General features: G+C 32.9%; 1 protein-coding gene across 2 annotated transcripts; it reads right to left on the reverse strand.

Moving 5' to 3' along the window:
• Positions 1 to 11305: 11305 nt before the first annotated feature.
• On the reverse strand, positions 11306 to 21933 carry LOC131665966 (facilitated trehalose transporter Tret1-like). 2 transcript variants are annotated; one of them, XM_058938260.1, is made up of 10 exons: positions 21793 to 21933; positions 18216 to 18370; positions 14717 to 14846; positions 14511 to 14646; positions 14195 to 14400; positions 13494 to 13987; positions 13234 to 13373; positions 13029 to 13105; positions 12658 to 12918; positions 11306 to 12580 (listed from the first exon to the last, which is right to left on the reverse strand). In XM_058938260.1, the coding sequence occupies exons 2-10, from the start codon at positions 18233 to 18235 to the stop codon at positions 12416 to 12418; spliced, it is 1629 nt and encodes a 542-aa protein (XP_058794243.1). In that variant the 5' UTR covers positions 18236 to 18370; positions 21793 to 21933; the 3' UTR covers positions 11306 to 12415. The 2 variants fall into 2 exon arrangements, with proteins under 2 accessions (XP_058794243.1, XP_058794244.1); XM_058938261.1 differs by lacking the exon at positions 21793 to 21933 and adding an exon at positions 19586 to 19788.
• Positions 21934 to 26089: the final 4156 nt, after the last annotated feature.

A 26089-nucleotide genomic window follows, 5' to 3' on the forward strand; every position in this document is an offset into this window, starting at 1 on the left:
ATAATAAGTGTAAAATTTTAAGTTTCAAAATTCTTTATTTGAAACACTATATTATTGTATAAAATGATATGAATGACTTTACCAATGACATCTATGCTTAAATTAATTAATTGTTTTTAATTAAAAACGACATGAAATATTTCTACAAACCAAAAAATTCATAATTTCTTTCGCTCTTCGAAGAAGTAATCTACCAATGCAGTTAGCAGCATTTTTCATTTGTGACTCAGATTTCATATTATTTTTAAGTTATTTATTTATGGAATATATAATAATTGTGCAAGACGGGTAGGGAAAGAAAATCCATAGATTTGTGAGCATCGACAGGAACTTGAACTAGCTATGAAAACTGTCCGTTGAGCGTTCGCACGTGTAAAGTAACAATTCGATGAATTGTTTGTAACTGCACTTTTTCGGAGCTTAAAAAATGTTTCCCTCGTGCATCTCAAGTTGAAGCGTTTTTTAAATAGTCATCACTCTTGAATATACAAGTCTCATATCGGTACAATTAGACATAAGACAGATTGATAATATTTTTTTCCGCGCACGATTTGTTGTTTTAGCCTCGGGCTTGGATTATTCGCGAAAGGGCTGACGTTGGCAACGCAATTCGAGCGCGGAAAAGAATCGCCATCGACGCACGCGGCTCGAACGATGCAAGGCAATGCCGTTTTTCATTCTCGCGCAATATTTTATCTGCATAAAAAACTTTCAGGTAATAATATGATATTGCATAAGGCATGCTTTACCATGCATTTGTTCTCATTTCCCAAGTTCATTTATAAATTATACACTGGTCGATCTGCTTATAAAAATTCAATGAGCATATACGTACATACCGCAAAAAGATTGTATTGAATAATTATTAATTGTAATACAGTCTTATGTCGAACTTTAGACTAAGTACATAATAATTTTCTAATACCGATACAAACCACGTTTATGAGAATTCAAACAACAGTTTTGATTTCGAAAATATTAAAATTATTGATAGATAACGTATATTTAGCAGAAAACGTATTTCGAAAATGTTACATATTAAATTTACTAATTTTACAATTGATAAACAAGAAGATAAAGAATTCCTAAACGCTCAATATAATAGAATAGTTTCACCATTTAATCACAATAGCAAATGACAGCTTTATATTCCTAAATCCCTAATAGTTACGTAAACCACTTCCTCTTCAGTTTCATGTTATAAATGCATTGAGAATATCCGTTTCATTTTATATTGTCATCGAAAATATTAGTTGACTACAAACATCTGGGACAAACGTGCACATCTGCAAACGGAGTTTATAATGTGCAATGTTATTTTTAAATATTGTACGAAAGCCAATATTGTTGATGAAGTAGTATACTGCTACGAATTTCTGTGATCGATTCGTGTTATTGTAAGTATATCAATGATTTTAGTTTGATTATGTTATTGCCATAGGCATGTGTTAATGGTAAAAATTGTTAACGTTCGTTCAATAAAGAGATTTTCTGAAGAGATCGACAATAATATCAGAGAAACGTTGAATAGTGTTATAAATTTTTAATTATATGTTAATGGTTGACCTGAATTATGTGTATTTTACAAAATTATAAAACATTTCGAAATTTTTTACATCATTAATTACCCGAAAGTATCAGTGATTGCGAGAAAAATATTCGATACAGTATTCTAAATAATATATAATATCTATAATATTAGAATGCAACTTAAATCCGTCAGACAATTATTAATTATATTTTACAAATTAAGATAATACAAGCTACAATGCTCATACATGCAACTACAGTGATAAAAAGCGTAAGAACCTGCTTATTCGAAAAGTATTTACAAGATCTGAAACTTACGTACGCATCAAAATTTAAGTTTGTAGTCCTTTCAATTCTGTTTGTTTCATTGTCCTCGTAATTTTCGCGATACTCGCGTAAACTTTCATCGATCGCCAAAATTTCTTGCATCTTACACAACTCGCAGTCACCAGTCTGATTGTCTTTTTGCTCCGGAACCGGAAAAATATCAAGAAAGCAACACTCATCAAGGGTCGTCGCTGCATACTCAGCTGAAGTCGAATTGAAATTAAAAGTCGCGGGTTTTCGTTGATTCTCATTGCAGTTCATGTCAACAATAACGTCTACATGCTCACAAATTTTACATTTGCTATAATGCCGCTCCAGCAACGCGGTTATACTTTCATGTCTTCGTTTACGCGCAAGATCGAGAGGAGAAAGTTTCTGATTGGTTATTGTACAGTGAGCACCTCTATCTATCAATAATTCCATTGTTCCAAGTCGGCCAAATTCAGCGGTGAAATGCATCGGTGTGTAGCCTGCGAAAGGACAGTTGACGACATTTTTAACTTGCGCAGAAATCATGTTGACCAATGAGTCAGCTGATCTATCAGTGGCGATTCGCAAGAATTGCTTGACAATCTCTGGATCACTCCCGGCGCATGCTGCCATGAAGTGATCTACGCCAAAACTGAAAAAAAAGTGTTTTGCGTGATATCAATCATTTTTTTGACTAAAACTATGAACCCGTACCTATCGATCTTATTAACATTCCAATCAGCATAGTTCAAAAGAATATCAATCATTTTTACATCACGTCGATGGACGGCTAAATGCAGTGGGGTCGATCCTTTGCGATTCAAGATTCCAACATCAGCCTCGTATTGGCATAAGAATTTAGCGATTTTGTGCCTGCCATCTTTCACGGCAAAGTGTAATGGCGAGTAGCCGGCGTGAGTCGAGTTTGATTGTAGGGATATCTGTGTGCCCATGTAACACAGTTTGTTTAAATTTTAACCAAATGAACGTCCGGTCAACTTGTTTCAGAAAGTAAAATGAGCGTATCAAAAAATATCCAAATCAAGTTAAAATACGACAAAAAAAAATTTCTTTCCTCCGGACTAATACGAAAAAATAATATACTATAAATTCATCTCATATAAACGTAAAATAGATTTTGAAGCTAAAGTTGTTTGAAGTTAATGCATCATTAATGAAAGTTGAAGCCAATAAATATTTTTATATGAAAATTGAAATTCAGCTACTGAAATATATAAAAAAAAAGAATTGTGTATCAACACGTAAATATTCATTTACATCTATGGTAGATTTTTATATAGGTATACATGAATATTTACGAATATTTGAACAACGATAAAACAGTAAATTAAAAAAAAACGAACAACTCACTTGAGCCAGAATATTACTTCCTCCAATATCCACAAAATCTCTGACGAAATCGAAGTTGGGCCTCGTACACGCAATATGTAACAATCCAAGCCCATCCTTATTCGTAGCATTCACAAGTGTTTCCCTCGTGTAATACTTGAACAAGAGATCAACAACAGAACCCGCAGCATTATTCGTAAACGCTGAGTGTATCGGAGTATCTCCGTTACTATTGCAAGCTGCTACTCGTGCTCCCTTTGCAAGTAGTTTCAGCACGACGCTCGACCATCCGACTTTTGTCACGGCTATGTGCAGCGGAGTTGTGCTACTGTTGTTGCCCGATTTTGATACTTGGCAACCTTTGTCCAGAAGTAGGTTTACTATGCGTTTGCGTCCGAGACGCAATGCTTTCATTAGCAATTCATAGTCAAGATGATCGCCGGGAAGACCGTCCGTTTGGAGAGTCGAGCGGAAGGTTTTGATATCGTTTTGAAGAATTGATTTTTCAAGAATTTTCAGCGTTGATTGCGCCATTGATCTGAATGTAGCAGATAACAAATTTATTGGAATAAAATTGTATTGCTTTAAAGCTATATGATAACCCAACAACTTTGTGCGATTTCAAATTTTTAATTTAATCTAGTTAATATTAATTATGGAAATTTTCATTCAGCTAAATGTACAAATAAACCAAGGAATCTCTTTTTATCTGTACAAAAAAAGAAAATAAGCTTTCGGATATTGAAAGTTACGTTACCTAGACGTGCAATGCAGTTGCGAGAAAACCAGCGAAATGGAAGCGCCACTTTTCAAAAATTAAATCAAGGTGTCAATATAGAAATAGTCCGCGTGATCTGCATTCGTCAGCTTCTCACAGCCAACGAACGTACAAGCAGAGACGTTGCATAAGGTGCAACTATACTTAGATTGTTAGGCAAAACGGCTCTACGGACTACATTGCATATTGAGAGTAGCTTCGACGGAAAATGCCAGGATTTAGATCTGTTAATTGAATTTACTTTGCCTCTTAACTATATCAATTCTATTTAATTCACTAAAATATATATTTCCAATGAAAAATAATTTGTATTGTGTAAATATATCATGAGTAGTTAAGCAATGTATGTTCTGTCGGATGACGCCATCGATATGAGAGGAGTTGGCGGTTAACGTTAGAATACGGAAGGAGCTGACGGCGATGACGGAATACGATTATAGGAGATGGCGATGAATTGATCGCGAGTATCAATCTCGCAAATAATTATGTATAGGTTTAATCAGTGATACTATCATTGATCAGACCATTTTATTAACTCATTAGGGCCCATGCTCAAACCAGCAGACAAACAGTAAAACTAATTATTGGATCATCTGCTTTTTTGAAAAAAAAAAAGTACTCATATTTTTTTGTTTTACGAAATTCATCGTTTAACAATAATTGTTTAAGCAAATAATAATTTAAGTTAGAAAATTGATAAACCAATAACGGCAATCGATTCTAGAGGCAAAAACAAGAAGAAAACGTAAAGTCAATTTGTTTTGATTCGAGGCTTAGTTTTATTGAAATAACGCTATAAACAATTCAAATTTAATTTTTCAAGGAAAAGTGGCTTCTGCCCATGCTTAGGGTATTGCTATTGTATCACCTGCTTTTTTGAAAAAAAAAGTACCCTTATTTTTTTGTTTTTCGAAATTCATTGTTGAACAACAGTTGTTTAAACAATTTAAAATTTAAATTAGAAAATTGATAAACTAATAGCGCCAATCGAGAAGAAAACGCTAAACCGAAGGAAGATGCTAGTATGTATAGCGCTATAGAGTTGGAAACGTACGCGAGATGTATAGTATGCAGCAGACAGGGGGAGGACCAATAGAGCTAACGCCACTTGTGAGTTAGAGGGAATTTTTTTTTGCTAAGCAACAACGATACCTTTTTCTTCATAAATGGAATCCGACTGTTCACTGAAGATCGCCTCTCGCCTTGCTTAAAAATAGAAAACCTTTTAACCCTAACATATGTTTTTCATTAGAAATTCATAATCCGTGTTCGACTGTGCGCCATAAACTATCTTGAACTTTCTTGTTGTCAATATGTACATCGATATAGTTACCTTTCTTATCTTGAATATGTTTAGGAAGCTTTATGCTAAAAGAAAAACCCCTAATATAGGTATGAGGAAATACTTTTACAACAGGGATGATTTTTAATAGAATCTCACAGTCAATTATTGTAAATCTTTCTTAGTGTTTTGAGATATAATCAACGATAATACATCGTATCGTAAATATTTTTCCACTTAGACTTACTCTTGTCATTAAGAGTTGGCGCAATCTGAAATTATAAAGTCAATACATTTTCAAATTTGAATGAAACAAAAATATGCATGAACTATTTTTAAAGTTTCAAATAGACTATTATTTTGAATTTTGAAATAAAAATTTGTTTTGTACTAAATGAAATAGGATAAATAAATAACACTACTTTTGATGTTTGGACAACTTACCTGGGAATGTTTAAATTAGAATTCCGTCCGCTTGTAGGAAATGGATACAACGTCTGTAATGCTCCTGAGGTCACAGTTCAAGTAACATTTGAAGGAAAGTAATATTTAGTTTTACTATTATCAACCCAAGTAATCTAGATAAAATTACAGTATTCATTAAAAGTATTTGCATATATCACATTAAATAAATATACAATATTTAAAAAAAAGTACTACTTTCTCACGAGAAGTTTCCAATTTATCAAACATTTGAATTGAACTTGATGTGTAAACTGAACGACTATTATGGGTCTAAAAAAGATTAAATTATCAATCATTTTTATATTTACTCATTATTATTAATAATGCTAAAGAGGAACCATTATTGTGGAAAAACTATATCCCTGGTATAACTTTAAAAGAAGCTCTACATCAAAAAGAGGTTTCTTTTAAAGAATTATGTGTAAGGTAAAACAGAAGAAAATTATAATAATTTGTAAGTTATTTTTACTTGATTTCCTTTTTCCATCATAATTTTGTAAAATTTTACAAGAATTTTGAATGAAAATGTAATCAAAAATAAAATCTCAAAACTACATGAAAGACATTTTTTACATATAATAAATATGTATAAAGTCAAATGGTTTAACTATTTTTATTATAAAATACATATTTATTCTCTTGCACCTAACTCTAGATTTCTATATACGCTTACGTGCTATTTATTCATATTTTGCAGGCAGAGAAATTAAAACCAGATAAAACTCTTTGAAAAATGGATAGAAAAAGTATAGAAAGACTGGAAGAGACTATTACGTAGTCAAAGACGTCTTGAATTTTATGTATAATGAAATCAAAACCGCTCATCGCATCAGTACTGGCAGCTTACAAAAGACAGACGGCAGCTTTCAATAAACGAGAAAAATATGTTGAAAAAAAATTCAGAGTCAGAGCTTGATATAGAGCATGTCTTAAGTGCTGATTATTTCCAACCACCAAATTTTAAACTTTAAACAGCAGCAGTGAAAGCAATTCTACAAGAGGAAGTCCTGAGCATATTGATAAAGAAGTAAATTTGAATGAAAAATTAGTTAGATCTGAGGAGGAAGACGACTGGATGAATGTAGAAGATTTATTAGAGAATGTTAAAGTTCATTTTGACAACATATCAGAATAACAGAAGGTTTTTTTGATATTCGAAATTTTACAAAGTGCATACTTATAAATTCCTACTGGTTAGTATATTTGTCATATGTATATATTTGTGACGGCTAGCCGTAACTTAGTTTTTTTTATATTTAATTATTAAATATGATGAACGGAGTGGGAACCTTCCTGATTTCCCACGATGAAAACGCATTCGAAATATAAACTTTGATAGTGGCCCGAGCCTGCGTACTCAAGCTTACAATCAACGCTCTATCCTGCTTTGTCCCACACGTATGTGTTGACAGGGGCCTACGATCATCGCGTATGCATCGTAAAGTGTTATCACGGTGATAATGGAAGGGGACCATAAAAATGCAATCTATTTTTTTTCCCCACCGATTTTAAGAAAATATCCGTAATATTAAATAGATTTTCATCAATTTTGTAAGCTATTATAATGCGCATCTTTTTGTCACCGAATAACCAATAAATAGAACAATAATGTATTTTATAATAAATCGTAAAAGGTTTATATTTTTCTGAATGTTTATAATAGTCACTATGTATCGTCATGATTAATTAAGTTTAGTACAATTATGTATAAGTAATTATAAGCTAAAGCGTTACTCTTGCTCTTAAAAGTGGCACTCCGAGAGCCATCTCTGGAGAAAAGGGCCCAAGTTAAAAAGGGACCGCCCTTTCTCTCTCTGAAAATTCACGCCCACAGACCAATAAAGAAATTCTGGATATGATTAGAAAATTTCCCACCAACCCAAAATTTAGCCGTTATCGCTTCAGGGGCCTGAGGAAAGGGATTTCCACCCAACCACCCACGGCTTATAAAAAGCTCTGTACAAGGCTGGAGAGCAAGTTAAGTTAAGTTAAGTTCAGTTCAGTCAGTTAAGTTAGAGGAAGTCAAGTTCAGATAGAGTAAGTGCGGAGTGAGCACCAGGAAGTCCGTAATAAGAAGTTTTTACCAGTGAGCGAGTCCCGGAGCAAGCATCAAATCACCCAAGTATATTCAGAGCATATAGAGAGAGAAAGAGGCCAAAGAGCAGAGAGAGAACGCAACATTAATAATAACTAAATTGATAAAATAAAAGTAAGTAAAATCTTAAACCTGGCTATCCTTTTCTTTCTTTAAGTAATCCGCCTTTCTTTTGGAAATTCATTAAGCGTGAGTCTGGTGAATTTCCATTAAAGTCCCTTAAGAACACATTAAGCGTGAGTCTGGTGTGTTCGTAATAACATTTGGTTATTACATTCCCCATTAGCATACAGTTTTCTCAACGCAACAATATTGCTCGTCCCGGCTTGTGTGTTACACGATAGCCAAATCAGAGCAACCCTGAGTTTACGCTTGCTCCAAGCGTACCTGAGAGTGACCCCGACGTCACATATTTTATACGGCATGAAAAATTTATCGTACTAAAAATGAATACTAAAATACAATCAAATATAATTTATTTTAATTTAATAATCTAGCTTTTACATATTTGATTAGTCTATTAGTTTTTTTTGTGCAATTTTAACCTTTATGGAGATTATTTTGCATTTACTTTATGAAAAATCGTCTTATACAGTATAGTACATGGTTAAATTTTTAAGTTACAATTTTTAAGATAATTGTGAAGCATCTTACATATACTTAGTTTTGGGTCGGATAGCAGAGATTTAGCGCTTAGCGGATGATACAATTTTTTCTGTCGAAGTTTTTACAGCAGAGTCGTGCGTTGGTCGTTATATATGGAGTATTGCCATAAGATTTGGTTAAGTCGTGATGGTCATAGGCGCGTTCGCATTTTGGACTGTCGATGAGACCGATACGAGCCAGGGAGAAGTTTAGGCTACAATGGTCTGCTTGGCATCTATTGACCGTGGGAAAGGTGGAGTTTGTAGACCAAGGTTTGGTGAAATATTTGTAGAAATTTTCAAAATATGCTTTTCCTTCTTGGTCACAGTTTTGAAGAATAAGATTTTCAATAGCGTAGAATGCAGCTATTCTTGCTTCTTGTTTCAAGTCAATGTATAGAATTTTTATAGAGGAAGATAGCTCCCGGAGAGATGCTTTCTTGGCTTTTGTATCAACCTCTTCGTTTCTTGGTATTTCTCGATGTGCTGGAACCCGTAAAAGTGTGATTTTGTTATTGAAAGAGATATCTATTAGTTATTCGCTTAAATTCTAAAACTTTTTGAATTTTAACTTGATATTTTTTTAACAACTATGTACAATATGTACTATACAAAATAAAAATATATAATTCATTAAGATTGTTAGATTGTTCTTAATATCCATTTTGTAGTAATTCACAAACTCAACTCATCTAGTACTGAAAATAAACAATACATTTATATAAATATGGATACATAGAATATATCTATATTTGTACAAGTAGAGAAACATTTTGTTTTCATTTTTACCGTAAAAGTAACGATCTTGCCATGGTACAGAACCAGCATCCGATACAAAATGTTCAACCAATAGATTTTTTTTGACGAATACTCGTACCATCTGCATCTACATTCCTTTGCTCATACATATTTCTTTAATCTAATCTTTGATTCAATTTCGTAACTCTAGGTACATTGTTCTCTTCACGATTATATGTCATTATATTGGCACATTCCAGATTATGACGATCATCGTATCAGGGTTTCGGATTTTCTTGAAACTTGGTCTAAATGTTGCCTGTATGGTAGTTTACTTAAGTATAGGTTATTAGATCATTATAATAATTATATTAAAAGTTATAAAAAGTTGAACATTTTTTATGAAAAATTTTCATAAATTTATACGCCGATGAGTCGGTAACTTCGGTGGCATCGCCGACCCAGTGCCGACGCGCGACCAAGCGAGCGTCGTGAGGCCTGCGAGCATCCACTATTATCGCTCACTGTGTCGCATCTAATGATCGCTCGATGAATTTAAAAACGGATTCTTAAAGAAAAAATGTCAAGGAATTCAATAAAAAAAGAATTTTTAAAATAAAAATAACACTTTTTGAGATATGGCCAATTGTTAAAAAAAAAATGTTAATAACTTTTGGAAAAAATGATATTAAAGTATTGTTCGCTTGATATCTTCAAAGTACACCTTTTTACGCGTAATTAAAAAAAATTCGTTTCGATAACTTAAATAGTTGCGGAGATGTAAATATTTAAAAATTTTCAATTGTTTATAGCTTTTGATATCATTATCATATTGATCTAATAATCTATACTTAAGTAAACTACCATATAGACAACATTTAGACCAAGTTTCAAGAAAATCCGAAACCTACCCCTGATAAGCTGATCGTCATAGTCTAGAATGTGCCTATTATGTAAACACAATGTTATTACAATGATATTTTCCATTGTGCTAAGTTGAAAACCATAATTCTATTGGAAGATGGCAAACCTACTGACAAGCATACCAAATTTACATTCCATAGTCCATCTTGCTTGTCTCAGTCTGCAGTTAAAAACTTGTTGCCTAAGATTTAATACAGGGATTTAGGGAAAACGTACCATTAAGTGTTGTAGGATACCAAAAATATTACCCCCTATAAAATAGTATGACATAGAAATTTAGTACCGGTCATGAATTTTCGAAAATTTTGTGGAAGACAAGCCATCTAAAAAAAAATATCTCCAATTCTATTGATCGTAGAATAAAAATAAAAAAGGCAAATGTATGCAGTGGAGAAATACTAACTTTCTATGGGGCGCGACAATTTTTGAAGTCATTATTTCTATTTTTCATACCAATTTAATAAGTGTCAATTTTCCAAAGTTTATTTATTTACTTCAATCGCTTATATTTTTGATCGCTGACAGGTAAAAAATTCTGATAGAGATTGAAAAAAACCTAAAATTTATCACTCACGGCTTTTGTCGATACGATGCTTTTTTTAGAAAGTTACAAGCGATTGAATATCACCACTGACGAAAACTGATATGTAGACTTATCTATTTGGAATGCACACACTCACACTTGATCAACTCTTCTGGAATGGCAGAAATTAGAAATACAGTCATTACAAAAGTTGTAGGGTTTAGAGAGAAGTGTCATATGGTGACCTTGGATTTGTTCTTGAACTCAATCTTCAAGATCATATGAAGGTCAAATTTTGTTTTAATAGAAATCCCTAGTTTTAATTACGAAAATGAAAAGAACGGAAAAATTTACGTCCAGAATGATTCTACTACTTAGAGGTCCTGGGGTGATTTCAAGGTCGAAAAGCCAGTTTAAATAGATCCACCATCATTAGGCCAAAATTGGAAAAAAATGGTCTAATATAATATTTGTTAGGTTTCGACAACAATAACAAAAACAGCAGCAACAACAACAAGAATAATAATTGTTTTATAGTGAAAAAATAGCGTCGTATAAAATAAAAAAATAATTATAATAATAGTAATATACTTGATGATAGCTCAAATTTCAAGCTTAGAAATACAAATTTATTACAGACTTTTTAACGACATTTTTTATACACTTTTTAACAGTAAAAAGTTAACTATATGACCTTGAAAATTGAGTGATTTGAATGATATAAATATATATAAAAAGGTAATAATACAAACTACTTGTATTATATAATTATATTTAATTTCACATATTTCTTAAAAGATCTTATAACTCAATATAAGTTGCAAAAAACGAAATTGGTAAAAAATTTTATTGTAAAAATCTACGTATCCCGATCGATTACAGAAATATTTATTTCATATGTATATCTTCGGAAACAACTAAAGGAGACTTAATAAAATATAGAAAAATATCATCATATTTGAGAATCACGTTATCATGTATAAAAGAAGTTTTAAGCGATATACATTATCAGGAACAATCAAATCGTATAGAACAATGAGAATTCTCATGTTCCAACGTTTGGCATGACAATATTCTTGTTGAAAAAAAAAACAAACTCTTCAAAGACAAGACGCTTTCTCTATTTTACTATCTTCTACTGATCTAAAACGTCATTTTTTTTCAAAAAGCATATGAGCTGATAAAAATTAATGTAATCACATTAGCGCTATAAGTAACTGGCTACCTAAATTTACTATTTTTAAGTAACAACTGATTTTACAAATTACACTTATGATACGTAACTAGTATGAATTTTTAAAATATTAGAAATGACGCATTATACGTTAGTATGAATAATACTATTGTAAATCAACATAATATTCTACCATCTATTAACTAAACATTAGCATTCTCTTTAGAAGACCGAAAATTGTTAGAAATTCAGAAAAATTCGACTATCAATAATTCGTTAAATTGTCTACATATCTCTGAGCGTAATCAAAATTCTTGATTAATAGTAAGTATCATTTTCAATATTTTAAAAACTTTTACTGAATATCATCGCGCAAGTTGTCTAATAATTAATCAAATTACAAGCGCCGGGACAGTATAGTACAAAATAAGTAGTTAACAAGGTGTACCTATACATTGCTCCAGCTGGATATGTACGGAAGCTAAAAGATTCTACTGAAACTATTAGGATTTTCCTACAAGTGTTTAGACAATAATGACAAAATGGCAATAAAAATGGCAAAATAAGAAGATCAGCATCAGTGTTTGATATTGTTGATGAAATGGAAAATAAGTTTCAAGTAATTTGAGCGGTTTTGAACTTAGTAGGTGGTTGTAGAAGAGCTGCTTGTGCTTTTCGCTGTTTGATTTTTTTGACCCTTTCATCGGCTCCACATGCTAACAGATTATTATGGAAGTAATCCTCGATTTCAGAAAGCTTTTTGTCGTGAGTTTCAGGCAACTACAAAATAAAGATAGAAATGTTAAAAATCATACATTACTGTGTTTAGATCACGAAAACAATGTGAGTGCACTGACTAATAGCCAAACATAACCAGCGGCTCCTATTGAAACTCCAGCGAAAAACCATTGAATCGCGTGCGAACCACCAACCAGCCAGACTAATTGCCTGTAGTTTTGAACTGCCGCAAACATGAGAATGTTTGCGATGGAATAGCTAATGGCGTGCGCCAACTCGCGTATTTCCGTTGGAAAAAGCTCGGCTGTCATTGTCCAAGGTATCGTGAGCAGACCCACCATCGAGGCACACACGTACAGTAGTAAACAAACCACTGGTACCTATATCACAAATGCATTATAAAATTGCTCATAATTGTAGAACTGATCAGTTCTAACCAAAAATGGGTGCACATTTTTGCATAGTTATCCATGTATGTTTAATGACGTACCCAAGTTGCGCTACGATCATTGTACTGCAGGATTCTCATGGTGAAGTAACCTGAGACGCCCATGCATGCAGCCATACCTATTGAGTATTATTTATATAGATGGATGCGCATTACGTATTCATTAGATACATTTTAATTTATGTCTCTTGCATGAGTTTTTTCATAGCAAATAAATTCACAGCAAAATAAAAGAAGGTTTAAATACCAATGGAAGAGCAGATGCAAAGCACTCGGCGTTTAAAGCGTCGTAGAAGCCAAGTATTAACCATCGAGCAGAGGAAGCGAGTAAGACCGACGAAAACCGAAGCCAAATAAGGATTAAAGCTGGCATCGATTTCCGTGAACCTGTGATAAATATAAATAAGTGGTCTTTTTACTAAAATGTTCCATAATTTGCAAATTATATATCTTGAAATAAATAAAAATAAAAAATGTTCTTGAAAAAGTACGATATGAATCACGAACCATGTGACGGCATAAAAGAGCGTAATATAGATGCCGCTGAACTGTTGAAAGGTGAAGAGGAGGAAGAGTATGAGCATAGGTTTCCAGCCGGTTGGCTTTAGGAAAGCTCGCAGCTTGCCGGCTGGACCCTTTCTGTGACTGCGTCGTTGTTCACTCAATCTAATTTCGTTTTCCTTGCATATAGTCGTAAACGCTGCCTCGGCTGGAGACACCTTGCCAGCTACGGGTTGAGACTTATAGAGCCAATTGACGGAAGCGCGAGCCTGATCCAATCGAGCTTTGGACACCAGCCAGACGGGAGACTCCGGCACGACGAACTGCACGAGAAACACCGGCAGCACGCCAAATGCTATTGAGATCCAAGCCACGTTACGCCAATGGAGGAGCCAGCCCATTAGGTACACTAACAAAATGCCGAAAGATGCCAGTGTTGGTCCCAATGATATTAGGGAGCCGCGTAGCTCAGGTCGCGCTACTTCGGTGATATATACAACCTATAGGATAGTCAAACAAAAACATTTAAAATCATCAACTTGATCAGTAGAAATGAGAGATTTTTGAACAACTTATTATTCGCGTATCAAAGACACTATTTAAGTGTATAGTTAGCATTGTTTTTTAAATCTCTTTCAAAAGCAAACAGAAATGCAAAGCTTTTAGAATTACTGATTGTAAATTAAAAAAGATAAAAGTAGACTAACCGCCGGAGAAGCTGCAAGGGCTGTCGCGAAACCGGACAAGATTCGACCCACTAAAATCATTGTGACGGAGTTCGACATAGCTATTAATACCCATCCAAGTGCATAAGGTACAGCACCGAACTGCAGTGTTCGCAAACGACCAAACGCTTCCATTAGGAAGCTACCCATTACCGCTCCAACCGGCGTTGAGATCACCACAATGCTTGCTGCAAAAGAATGTATCGAGCAATCATAATCAGATTGTACAAGATTAAGGTAGAATAATCAACTGTCTGTAAAAGCATTTATTGCCAGTGTTGTCAAATCTAAATCATACCCATCCAAGAGGTTTGAGATGTGTTCGCTTTGATGTCAGAATCAGGTGCTTCAAGAGCAGGAACGAGAATAGCCGAATAAGCCATGCTAATACCAATGCCAACGTGAAACGACGCGGCGATGATACAAGCAGCAATCTATGCACATTTATGTTAACAAGATAATGGGTTATCCAATACGCGTTACTCCATTTTTTAGATAACTTACTTCTGGGAAAGCAGTTCTGAGTGGCGTAGACTCAACGTAACCTTTGTTGAGACTCCGACTTGACACGATTGCATCTTTGAAGCATTCCCGTTCATTTTCTTCAATGTTTTTTGAAGCTTCACGCTCGACACTTCGAAGAAAAGAAAATCGGATTATTTTTAAATTTATCATTTTTCAAAACTTGATTATAATTCACTTTTGTAATCAATGAAAACTTCTTATACACCATTTTCTTTGTGATTCAGATCCTAAGTAATAGTTTTTGTCTAGATTTGTTTTTACCTAACTTACTGTACGTACTCGTTGTAAGAATATATTTTTTCTACCTATAAATATAAAGTAATATGAAATAAAATGAAATAAAATGAAATAAAATGAAATCTAAGTATTTACATATAACAGCTAATGACTTTTTGCAACTATGACTTAAGGGTACGTACTAATCTTGACATTGAAATTCTTAATAAACGCATTAAAAGAGTAATGACAAATAGGTATCTTGTTGTAATATTTCATTGGAATCTTAAATGGTATAGTTATATTAGCTACGTTATTAATAAAACTAAATATTTGGCATTTATTTTTTTATAATGTAACTAAATTCACAAGTACAAAAATACCGCTACAAAGATACTGAATTTCGTTCTGGAGAGGTGCTGAAATAATCATTTTAAACCCACTTCAAAATTTACAAAACAAACTTTTGAAAATATTTAGTTAAAAAAATGTATGATGTAAAATTATCATTTAATCAAAATTATGTATTTGAATCGTTATGTTATCATTATGTTTAATTACGTATAAAATATGTATAACTCAAAAAACAAAACAAGAGCTAAAAGTATTGAGACTCCTAATATTAGCAAAACGTTTTATAAACAGAGAAGTTATGTTATTGTTATTAAAATATTCAATAAATTACCCAAATGTTTTATGTGATTACGGTAAATAGCGATTATTAATTACAATACTTTTTCTCATCATAAATGCCACACTTTAAATAAATAATTTAACACATTATTTATGTGACTAATGAATACCTGTTGACTTAATCTTAAGTATTCAGTGCTAGATTGCCTTCTTTACAATACTTAAAGATTAACAACGTATTTCTCCTACAAATTAATTTATAGAGAACTTAAAAGTATTTTTATTTATTTTATGAAAAAATCTATAACAATCCTGAAGTACATGCAAAATAACAGGTAGCTGATTGTCTTCCACCGTGTGCAACTAAAACGTAGACCAGAAGTGATCTTAGCAACAAAAAATTGTGAAAAAATACTAAAAAGACGTGATCTGGCAAATAATGAAAGATGACGTTGTTTACTTAAACGCGATGCGAGAAAATCTAATTGACGTGGTAAATTAGTTGAGTGATGTCTTTACAACCGCAATGATGAGTGTAACGTAAGCCTAAGCGAATAGCATCACGGAGCGGAACGTTAAATCTAAGGAATCGAGCTGGCAATGAAACCACTAAATGAAATCAGCCGTATCGAGCTAAAAATGAAAAGAATACTGTGGTATATGTGTATAGCTGCGAATTCCAGCTGCAACAATTACACGATCAGCTACGCTTAACTATTGGGAATATCCGCGAACTGCATGTGCGGAGCATGTGCATCATAGAATTCGCACGTGCGAACACATGTGCTTAGACTATTGTTCTACTATCACGTGCGCTGTGAGCCGCAACATTGTCATTAAAGGATATAGCTAACAAACTTTCCGATTGATAACGTTATTCATTTAATAGAAAGGTATCTTTTCCGCTTTGAACTACGTAAATCTATAATTTATTGTGGATAAAAAATTTGAACTCTTCTTATTATGATTCTTGAATAATTAATATAAAAGATTAATTGTATCAAAAAATTTTTCTGGCATTTATTAAACATTTGCTTCCTTGAATTTCAATTGGTCATTTTGTTTTCATACGTTTATATTCTGGGTTTTGATACTTTTTAAAATCACGCAATGGTAATCGTGAAAAATCGTATTCATTTGTAATTAATACATACAACTTGGATTTTTTTTCATTGAAAATGTATTTTTATTGTTGTTTGAACTTAATAATTTTATAAATTCAAAAATTTCCAAATTGTAAAAATGAACAAATAATAAAGCCAGTCGAGGCGAAAATTGAAAAATAAAGTAAAGGGGAAGGAAACAATTGACAAACAGTTTATATAATGATAAAGGTAAAAGATACATTCAGAGATAACTGTGAAAGATAAATAAATGGCAAATCATTGCACAACGAAAGGCGATAGAAAATCATCAGTGTGCGAGCTATAATTTTTTAGTCTACGATTTAAGTGGAATATAACTTATAATTTTATCTCCAACTTTGTCCGCTTATTACAATATATGGAATCATTTACATCTAATGATTTTCTCCGTTTTCAAATGGCAGTTTGAATTATCTTTTGTTTATAGCGAGTATTTAATTTTGTTCCTAAAATTTGTCATTCGATCTGATTTACATCTTTTTAAATCCAACAATCCTTTAAATGTCTCTAATATCAATTTTATATTAAGTCTCCTTACTTATTATCAGTTTTTTATGGCAGCTACGAATGTTACTATTACATCACAATACAGCAGTAATAAAAAATTAGAAACTTAATTTCATTTACAAGCATACTTTTCAGACTTTAAAGTAATTTTAATCTAATGAAATATATTGTACTACGGATAGCGTTTTGCTGATGAAAAAACCGTTACGTAAATTAATCAATAAGCTCGATTACGAAGAGAGCTATCCTATTCAATTGTAGAACTATATAGCCATGCATTTATCTCATTTAGACATATGACATAACATGGTTCATTATTTTATTCTTGTTTTTGTTTTTTATCTTAATAATACAGATGATGATAATATATTTTTTAGCTATTTTATGGTGGTTTAAAATGTATGAATTTCATAAATTATATGCATATCTATAGATGTCTAATAAAAGGCGTAGATTACTTTTTATGTATTAAAATAAAAATATTTTAAATAATGACATCGACTGTATATGTGTATAGTTTGAAAGCGAATGGAATATTTGCCAATCAATGATTCAGACACAACTACAATGCAATCAGAAGACTTAAAAAACTCAAATTAAGAATATGACGACATGGTCTCTCTTGTTAAGTGCTAAATTTATAACTTCTAAATATATTACAATTTTGATACTTTCAAGTATTTTGCACTGAAGTACAAATACTAGACGCATTTCAAGGGTTGATGAAATCTAAAGATGTAAAGAGATATTTATGTTTTGTCAAGGAAAAAATCTATTTTACAAAGCGTAAGTTTTCAGTGGAAAAACATGATATTCATTTATTTGTGTAATAAAGCAAAGCAAAAATGTGTATTGTTAAAACTAACAGCATTAGAAAAGCATGTTATTATAATAAGTTACATATAAAATAAATAATTTGTTTAGATATCCGAATGTAATTTAAGCCCGTTGTATAAACATATTGAGTGAAAGCTTACCTTAAACAATAAGGATCCATATTTTAATTAATTTACTAATCTTTTCTATTGAAATAATATTTCACAGCCTAAGTCAAAGCTCATTAATTTTATCGGGTTGCCCGTAACCTTGTGAACTTCGTAGAAACGTCTTTTCGCCACCCATCGTTCTTTGCCTGAAATAGATGCAATTTAACTATATTGTATTTTTATATAAAAGATGAGCCTTTGATCCATTAGCAAAATGCTACACCAACGAAGTACTGATTCTACAACTAATGTATTTGTCTGTGGTGTGATGTACGAATCAAATCCTTCCTTGGCAATACTTTCATTGTAATGGATGCATTTTTCAATTGAAGATTATAACTTTGGAATTTTCTAAATAAAACAATGTTATTTATAATTAACGATAATAATATGTAAATGATAATAGAGAATGACAATAGTGAATGTATTAATATATTATTTCGTTAAAAATTCTTTACGAGTTTAAAATCCTCAATAGGTTAAAAATAATGTTATTATCTGAAGTATTTTTATTTGAAATATCATTTATTTTTAATCCGACTCAATGAAAATCTTAGGTTTTGATACACATTTACTGTGCATCACGTGACTTTAAAAAATAAATCTTCATTAATAAACAAATTGTTTTTAACGGATATGAAACTCAATGGTTATTATTCAACAATGCCTTGAAAATTGATAGGTGGACCATGTGATTTTTTCCATGATTAAATTTTATTTTCAAGAAACTTTATTTTTGTTAATCTATGGACGACTTCAGATTAGTCGAAAGTGCAAAGTATAAAGTTCGAAAGATTTAATGCTACAAATAGACATAAAATGTTGAGCTTGATAGGTGAAAAGGTTTGCTTTTTTTGCTTGTATTGTAATATTCAATGCTTTTTCAGAATATTGTATTATTAATATGTTGCAATAATGGTGATTGAAAATTACACGATTTATCTTTAGCAGATATGAAATGATCTTTGATTCTTGTTCGTTCTTATTTTACGCAATAGCACGCGAAAGTTTGTCTTTTCCTCAAATAATCTACTCTTTTGGTATAAAATGAGACTCAGAAAAAAATAGAAAATACGGCGTAACGAACATACTTATTCTGTTGATATATCCTGTTCTGAAAGTGTCGTCTTTGATTATAACGAATTGTAGCTCGATTCATTTAATTAATATTTACTTTATTATTTTACGTAACGCCACTTTGAGGTGCCTTTAATTGCATTTAACGATTGTTTGTACAAAAGCTGCAAATTTTGTCGGAATATTTTCAATGTTAAAGAAAGATCGTAATACTGAAGAATCGACACTTTTTGAGCAACAGAATTAAAAAGAAATAACAAACGCGAAAGCGGTACAATACATACAATATTGTGTTCAATGATTGCAGAGTTGAGAGCACGATCCGGATGCACTTGAGAGGAGCTGAAGACGTGTAACGAAATGTGGCGCACGCAGCAATGTTTACTTCGGAAGGATAGAAGCGCAACTGTGAGTGGAAATCTATCACGGGCGGGCAGCGCGGCTCGTTATGTCATTTTTGCAGGCGAAGGCAATTTGCGGTGTCTCCGGGGATTCAACGCTTACGCGACTACCGTCATACGACAGAGCGGCTTATTTTTTAAATTTCTCGATCGTTGCGTTCATGCGCGGAATAACCGCGCATTGTACTTGTAAAACTTCTTAGCTTTTTTCCCTGCATTTATCTTGCCGTTACGTTGCGTTCATGATCTTAAACAAAATTATGAAAATTTTAGCCAACAAAATCGTTACGGATTCGAGGCTAGTACTTAAAGTCTTGATCATGAGAGGTTCGTTGGAAAATAGTCTGCTTGTTGCTTGAAAATAAATGTGATCATTGTATCTAAGCAGTTTTTTTTAATCCTAGCGCTGTTACGACATGGATCGATACAGACTCTTCAGTATCGTCAATTTTATCGAATGCCAATTGTGACAATTCATCGTAAGAGCGCAAATACTGCGAAAAGAATTTGAAATATTTTTTTTTATTTTTTTTGGACTTGCCAACACTCAAGCAGCAAGATAAGCAATCAATCTGCGGAAATCTAAAATGCATTGCTGTGCACGTCATTCTTGATTGTTCAATAAATATTACAACGATTATTCATTGAATATGAGGAGCACTTATTGGAAATTAATATATCCAAGAGTGAAAAACCGAGATAAAGCTCATCGATAAATTGGAGTTAAGGGCAAGCGAAGAAGGAAAAGTGGAAGGAAGGAGATAGATCACTGAAAAGATGTCCGAGTTTTTCTGGTTCGGTCGTTGTCAAGCAAGCGCGGATCTACAACACTCGTCCATGATATAGCAGACAAAGCAGAGCACGCCAAGCACCTCTAATACGAAGGTTAAGGCCTTTCACCACGAAACAACATTCGACTCTTTCTCTCTCCATACGCGTGTTCGAGCTATAGCTGCACTCTTTGGAGCTGGGCCTCGCCGCCCCTTGTTTCTTTCTCACCCTGCTGTCCACGCCATTGCATAGCCTCAGGTTGGAATTTGGAACCCGATGCTGCTGTTTGCACCAATAACGACCGTAGCTACCCTACCGTAATATCTGGTTTTCCCCTCCCCCTTTTCTTTTTTCGATGGGTCCTTTTCGAAAAGGACTACAGCACTGCAGGCTGGTTTTCCCCATGGCCAGTCAAAAACAAAGAAAATCGCGAGCTTTTATACTTTCTTTTCGACGAATGTTGTCTGTGGTTGTAATTCTGAACTGCAAAACTTTATTCTTTGTGCTGTAATATCAATGGATTGACTTTGATTCGTCACTGCTTTGTGCGTTGGCTTGCTTTCCTTTTCGAGACATTTTACTGCTCGAGAAACACTCAAGATCTTTCTTAACGAGTCAAGAATGTTCGCATCCAATTTCAAAGTTGTAACACTAATTATTCGCACGTATAATTTATAGCAAGCAACTTATATCTGCTAATAATATTTTTGTCGATAGTTACCAGGTTTTTACGTGTCCAAATGTGAACGCCGGGTGAACAACTACTCTTAAATCAGTTTAACAGTTAAAATTTGTTGCGCGATAATTAGTATAAATCAGGTAAAAAGAAAATTAGCCTTACAACTGACACGGAAGTCAAAAAGAAATATAAACGCTCGGCTATAAAAGTGTAGGCTTATACGTTCGCATTCTATCCTCGAAGAGAAAAAGACTCTGAACTATCAATCTTCACGGATCTTTGTTGTATTGAGCAAAATGCAAAGAGAAAAAAAAATAGGACAAAACAATTGGCTGCATCGACACGAGCGAGCTCTAGCAGACAGCTTGACGCTGCTTGCTTATCGTGCCGATTTTTCCACTTATGCAAATGTATTACTAATCTGGTAGATCACAGTGTTCCTTTTGAGCTTGAACAACTGATCGGTAAACTCGAGAGCATTAACGTCTGATGGGCACGGGCGAAAAAATTATTTTTACCAGTAACACGCGGCGATCGAATGACTTTCATCGGAAACAATGGACTTTGTTCGGTAATGCAACATTCGAGCAATGCTTGTACCGAGCGCAATTAAAAGAAAATGAACAGTGCAACATCTTACCTTTTACCTAGGACGCTGACAGCTAAAAGATGGAAGGCGGCCAGAGGTAAATCGAAGCGGCTGGATAAATTACTGGGTGATGAAATGAAAACGAGGGTTCTCGTCGCTCGATGCAGCTCAATGCGAGCAGCGCACCAGTCGAGCCACGACTGCCACCAAAGCTATAAAGCCGTAGCGGCTGGCTGAACAGCTGAGCAGCAGCCATCACGCCATCGCCGGACTGACACAGACAGTTGCGGGGAATAGCGAGACTTGGCTATATTATATGGGGACCGAACGACCGTCTGAAACCTCCTTTTTTTTATTCTCGTAACGTCGAAACGTCGCCATTACTTTCCTCCAATTTATTTTTTTTTTGTCCTCTCATTGCTCCTTTCCTCGTGGCATCTTCAGAACCCATAATTTTGTAAGCTATACTTCCACTATAATTTACAGTTTGAATATATCCACTCACGCAACTACTGTGCTGCAGGTTTTTCCAAAACTGAACGTCGCCTACTTCTGCGCCTCTTGGAATCAACTCCTTTATTTCGATTATCTAAAGAACAAAAGCAAATGAAACGCATCGCCAAGTACATTGCAGTCGACTACGTGTTTTCTAGAACGGCCTGCACAAACCTTCTGATTATATACGAGCTCGCATGTCTAGAGACCGTCTATCGATCCTCGTCACTGGCTTGTATTATATACCTTGTATCGATTTTCTCTTCACGATCATTCTCACGCACAGACAACTCGCTGCTTTCGCCGACATCCATCGAACAATGTTAAATGTACTTTTGTTCGAGTTCGTCAACGTCGTTCGCGTAATTTTTTTCTATGCTCGTAATGATAACTTTTTAAGGCACGTTACTCCGAAAGTATATTCAAAATCAAAGATTCGAATGTCTATATATCGAATGAAACTCGCACTATTTCGAATTCAAACTGTTAAGTTAACGGTTAGCGCTACAATATGCCTGAGTGTAATTATATAAGAATTATATGAAAACATGTTACTTTTGACATCTTGAGAATAATAAAATGTGACCTTTTCAATTCTGAATTTGTTAAAAAAAAAAAGAAAACAAAAACAATTACAATATGAGACTAATTATTGTAAGACATATGTAGCGAATATAATTTGAGTTTAAACTGCTTTTATATTGGTATGGTCTGTTCTTAAATTGGCGAAGAATAACCGTTAATTTTTCCAAGACAGTTTTTTTGCCCGAGTACGTAAATGATAATAGTCACTGCGAACTCGTGTAACACGACTCGCACAGAGATATTCGCACAAGTGATGCCTGAAAAGCATTTTAATAAACAACGCAAAGAATGACGTTTCGTGCTATATATACGTTTATATCCACAATGTGCATCAGTTTTTTTGCGACTGAGCTTCTATCAACTTTTAGTACGCGTGCACAACGTTTCATCAAATTTGACGTCAACAATCGACAAATAGATTTTTCTCTACATAATCGTGAAGCGTCTTTTTACAATGACTTTTTTACATAATCCTGAAATCTACGTTAATTAAAAAACTATTATAGGTTTCCTCAATATATACTCATAAAATGCAATGTCGGGTGAAGAAAAGTTAAGAATAAGCAATATTCTAATATAGGCCATTGTAATTATACCGTAATTCCGATCTATAAAAAAAAAATCTTTTTTTTTTGCAGGTGATAATTGTAGATTACATTTTTGACAAAACTGTGTGAATGTATTTCAACGGCAATTAAACCATAATAATTTGTAATAAAAACGCGCTACAAAAATTATTCATGAATGTATCGTTTGTATCAATTTTTTTTAAACCATAAAAAAATGCTACATCAGACTTGGAGCTACCAAACTTCATAAATATACCAACTGAAAATGAAACTCGATGAAGTCTAAGTGAGACAATCAATCTGATGTCATTCTGAATAGTTCCACAATAAAGATCGAAATGTTACCCGTATATTTCTCCACTTTGTTACTTAATATTTAAGGAACTTTCTGAATTTATTTTAAATAAATACCGAAGTTAGTAACTTATTGTTTTCTACTTGAAATCGTCATGAAATTCATTTGTACTTATAAATTATATAAAAATGTTTCAAGTATAAATGCGTCTTATAGTTAAACGGAAATATTTCTACGTACAACTCAGAACAAGCCATTTCTATACTATTCGTACCCAACGTTAAGTGATTGATTGATTGATTTATTTATTGATCCATATAATTTTAAGGATATCTTCTGTAACATTTGTAAATATTCTACACACGTTACTCACGTTTAAATTGAAAAATGAATCGTAAAATTGATTTCAAGGTCGACTTTTCGTGAATAGATATGCAGTTTTTCGAAGAATTCTTGGAAAAGATTTTTATTTATATTTGTTAAAAATAATAACTGTTATAATTTATTATTTTTATTTATATTCAATTTATAACTGTGGCGGAACTTTTAATTGTGTACGGCTTGAATGTGGTGACTGAAGATGATGACTTAGTAACTGAGTAGAATTATGTTGGTTGAAAAATCTTTACTTTGCTAATAATTTATAATCGGCGCATAAACTGATCAAAAATCTGTCTTGTTAGCATTGATCTTCTATTATATGCCAACTGTAGGTAAGCCCCTCAGTTGCTAATCCATGTTAAAGTTGTGGCTAGTTTTTCAATTGTAAACCGCGAAATTAATCAATAAATCTGTAAACCAAAAATCAATAATTCAACAGAGTAAAAAAATGTGTTGTTATAATTTTTTATTCAAATGTTGACGAAACTATATAAGAAAACTCACACTGTACGCAGGAGTATGCCAATTGCTGACAAGCGCTGTTCGATGTTTAGTGAATTCCAGTAGTCTCATTACACTGGTCAATAAAAGTAAGCATCAACTTTTTTTATTAACATCTTTTTAATTATCCTAAAAAATATTATTACAGAGTTCTATGATCTTGCTTTCATTTTCCTATCTAAATAATTTATGTTACAAATTCAATTTGACTCTGTTTTAATTATTCTATTATTCATATCATATTTATTTACATTCATTCATCTACCCTTATCAATTAATAACTGGAAATTGGTATTATTATTATTGTTATGTATTTACTATTATTTATTATTATTACCAGAGTATATATACATGAATTACATTCGTCGCAATGAATAAGCATATACATTACATATAACAAGTAACCCCCAGAAGAGGAAGTAAAATTCCTGGTCGCTAGTCTGGCGTATAATTACATAAAAAGATTATCAGGCGCAAATCTGTTCCAATTTACTCCAGAAAATAATATTGTGACTACTACATTTTATTAGTAGCGTTATCTTTTCATTCTTCTGTTCTTTTAAACTTACGCGATCACTTTCGCTTCACCTGAGATACAATGCATATGTGTTGGCTCAAAGAGAGCATTCGTTTAAATCATATTTCATACTTTCTTTTATTTTAATTATAACTAGTAAGTCATACTTGATTGTCGACCTGCATTTTCCGCTGTAACATGAATGCTCCCCTAGCTCTATCCTCAGAGTGAACAATCTACCGTGGCTCAAACTCTCCCCTTCGTATATCATATGCGTTCAAAAGTTGAAAAATCTCGTGGAATAAACTCCCTGCCAATTAGAAAGAAATTTTTTTTATAAGTTATTTTTTTATTTATTTATTTTTGTTTCTTCTACTGGAGCGATATCGCATTGAAACGGAAAAATTATATTATAGCTCAAATGAATTTTTCTCCATAGAATAATACAAATAAAATATTGCTTAAATATTTGGGTATATACAGTTAAGCTTCCCTATTGTTATCAGCACTTGTTATCCGAATGTCATTTAATTAGTCAAATATTGCTTATCAGCACTTTTCACATTTACTGCTTAACCTGACGATAAAACATTAATGAAAATAATTTATAGATGATCATTATTTGTTGAGGTAATTAAGAATATTTTAAAACTAAGCGTATGAAAATTTTTTAAGTGTAATTACCAATTAAGAGTACACATTAAGATAACACAGTCGTTCAGACGATTAGAAAAATTAAATCAGTCAAGTAAATAGAAGAATCACAAATTGATTAAATTCCATCAACTTTTTTAGTACGGAACTTGACTAATTTTAGACCCCCCACACTCCTGGTTTATTTACTCACTAACCAGCATGACTCTGAACCGTTAGGCATTAATAATCCCATATTATAGTACATTTCTGTCTTTTTATATCGTTTTCATTTAGAAAAATAGACAATAGATAATAAAATAGGTTCGGTATAAAGAGATCGCCATATAGCATCTAATTTCCTCATAGATC

Source organism: Phymastichus coffea, unplaced genomic scaffold (genome assembly GCF_024137745.1).
Source record: "Phymastichus coffea isolate CEN01 unplaced genomic scaffold, Cenicafe_Pcof_1.1 PCOF00055, whole genome shotgun sequence".
NCBI classification, from domain to species: Eukaryota; Metazoa; Arthropoda; class Insecta; order Hymenoptera; family Eulophidae; genus Phymastichus; species Phymastichus coffea.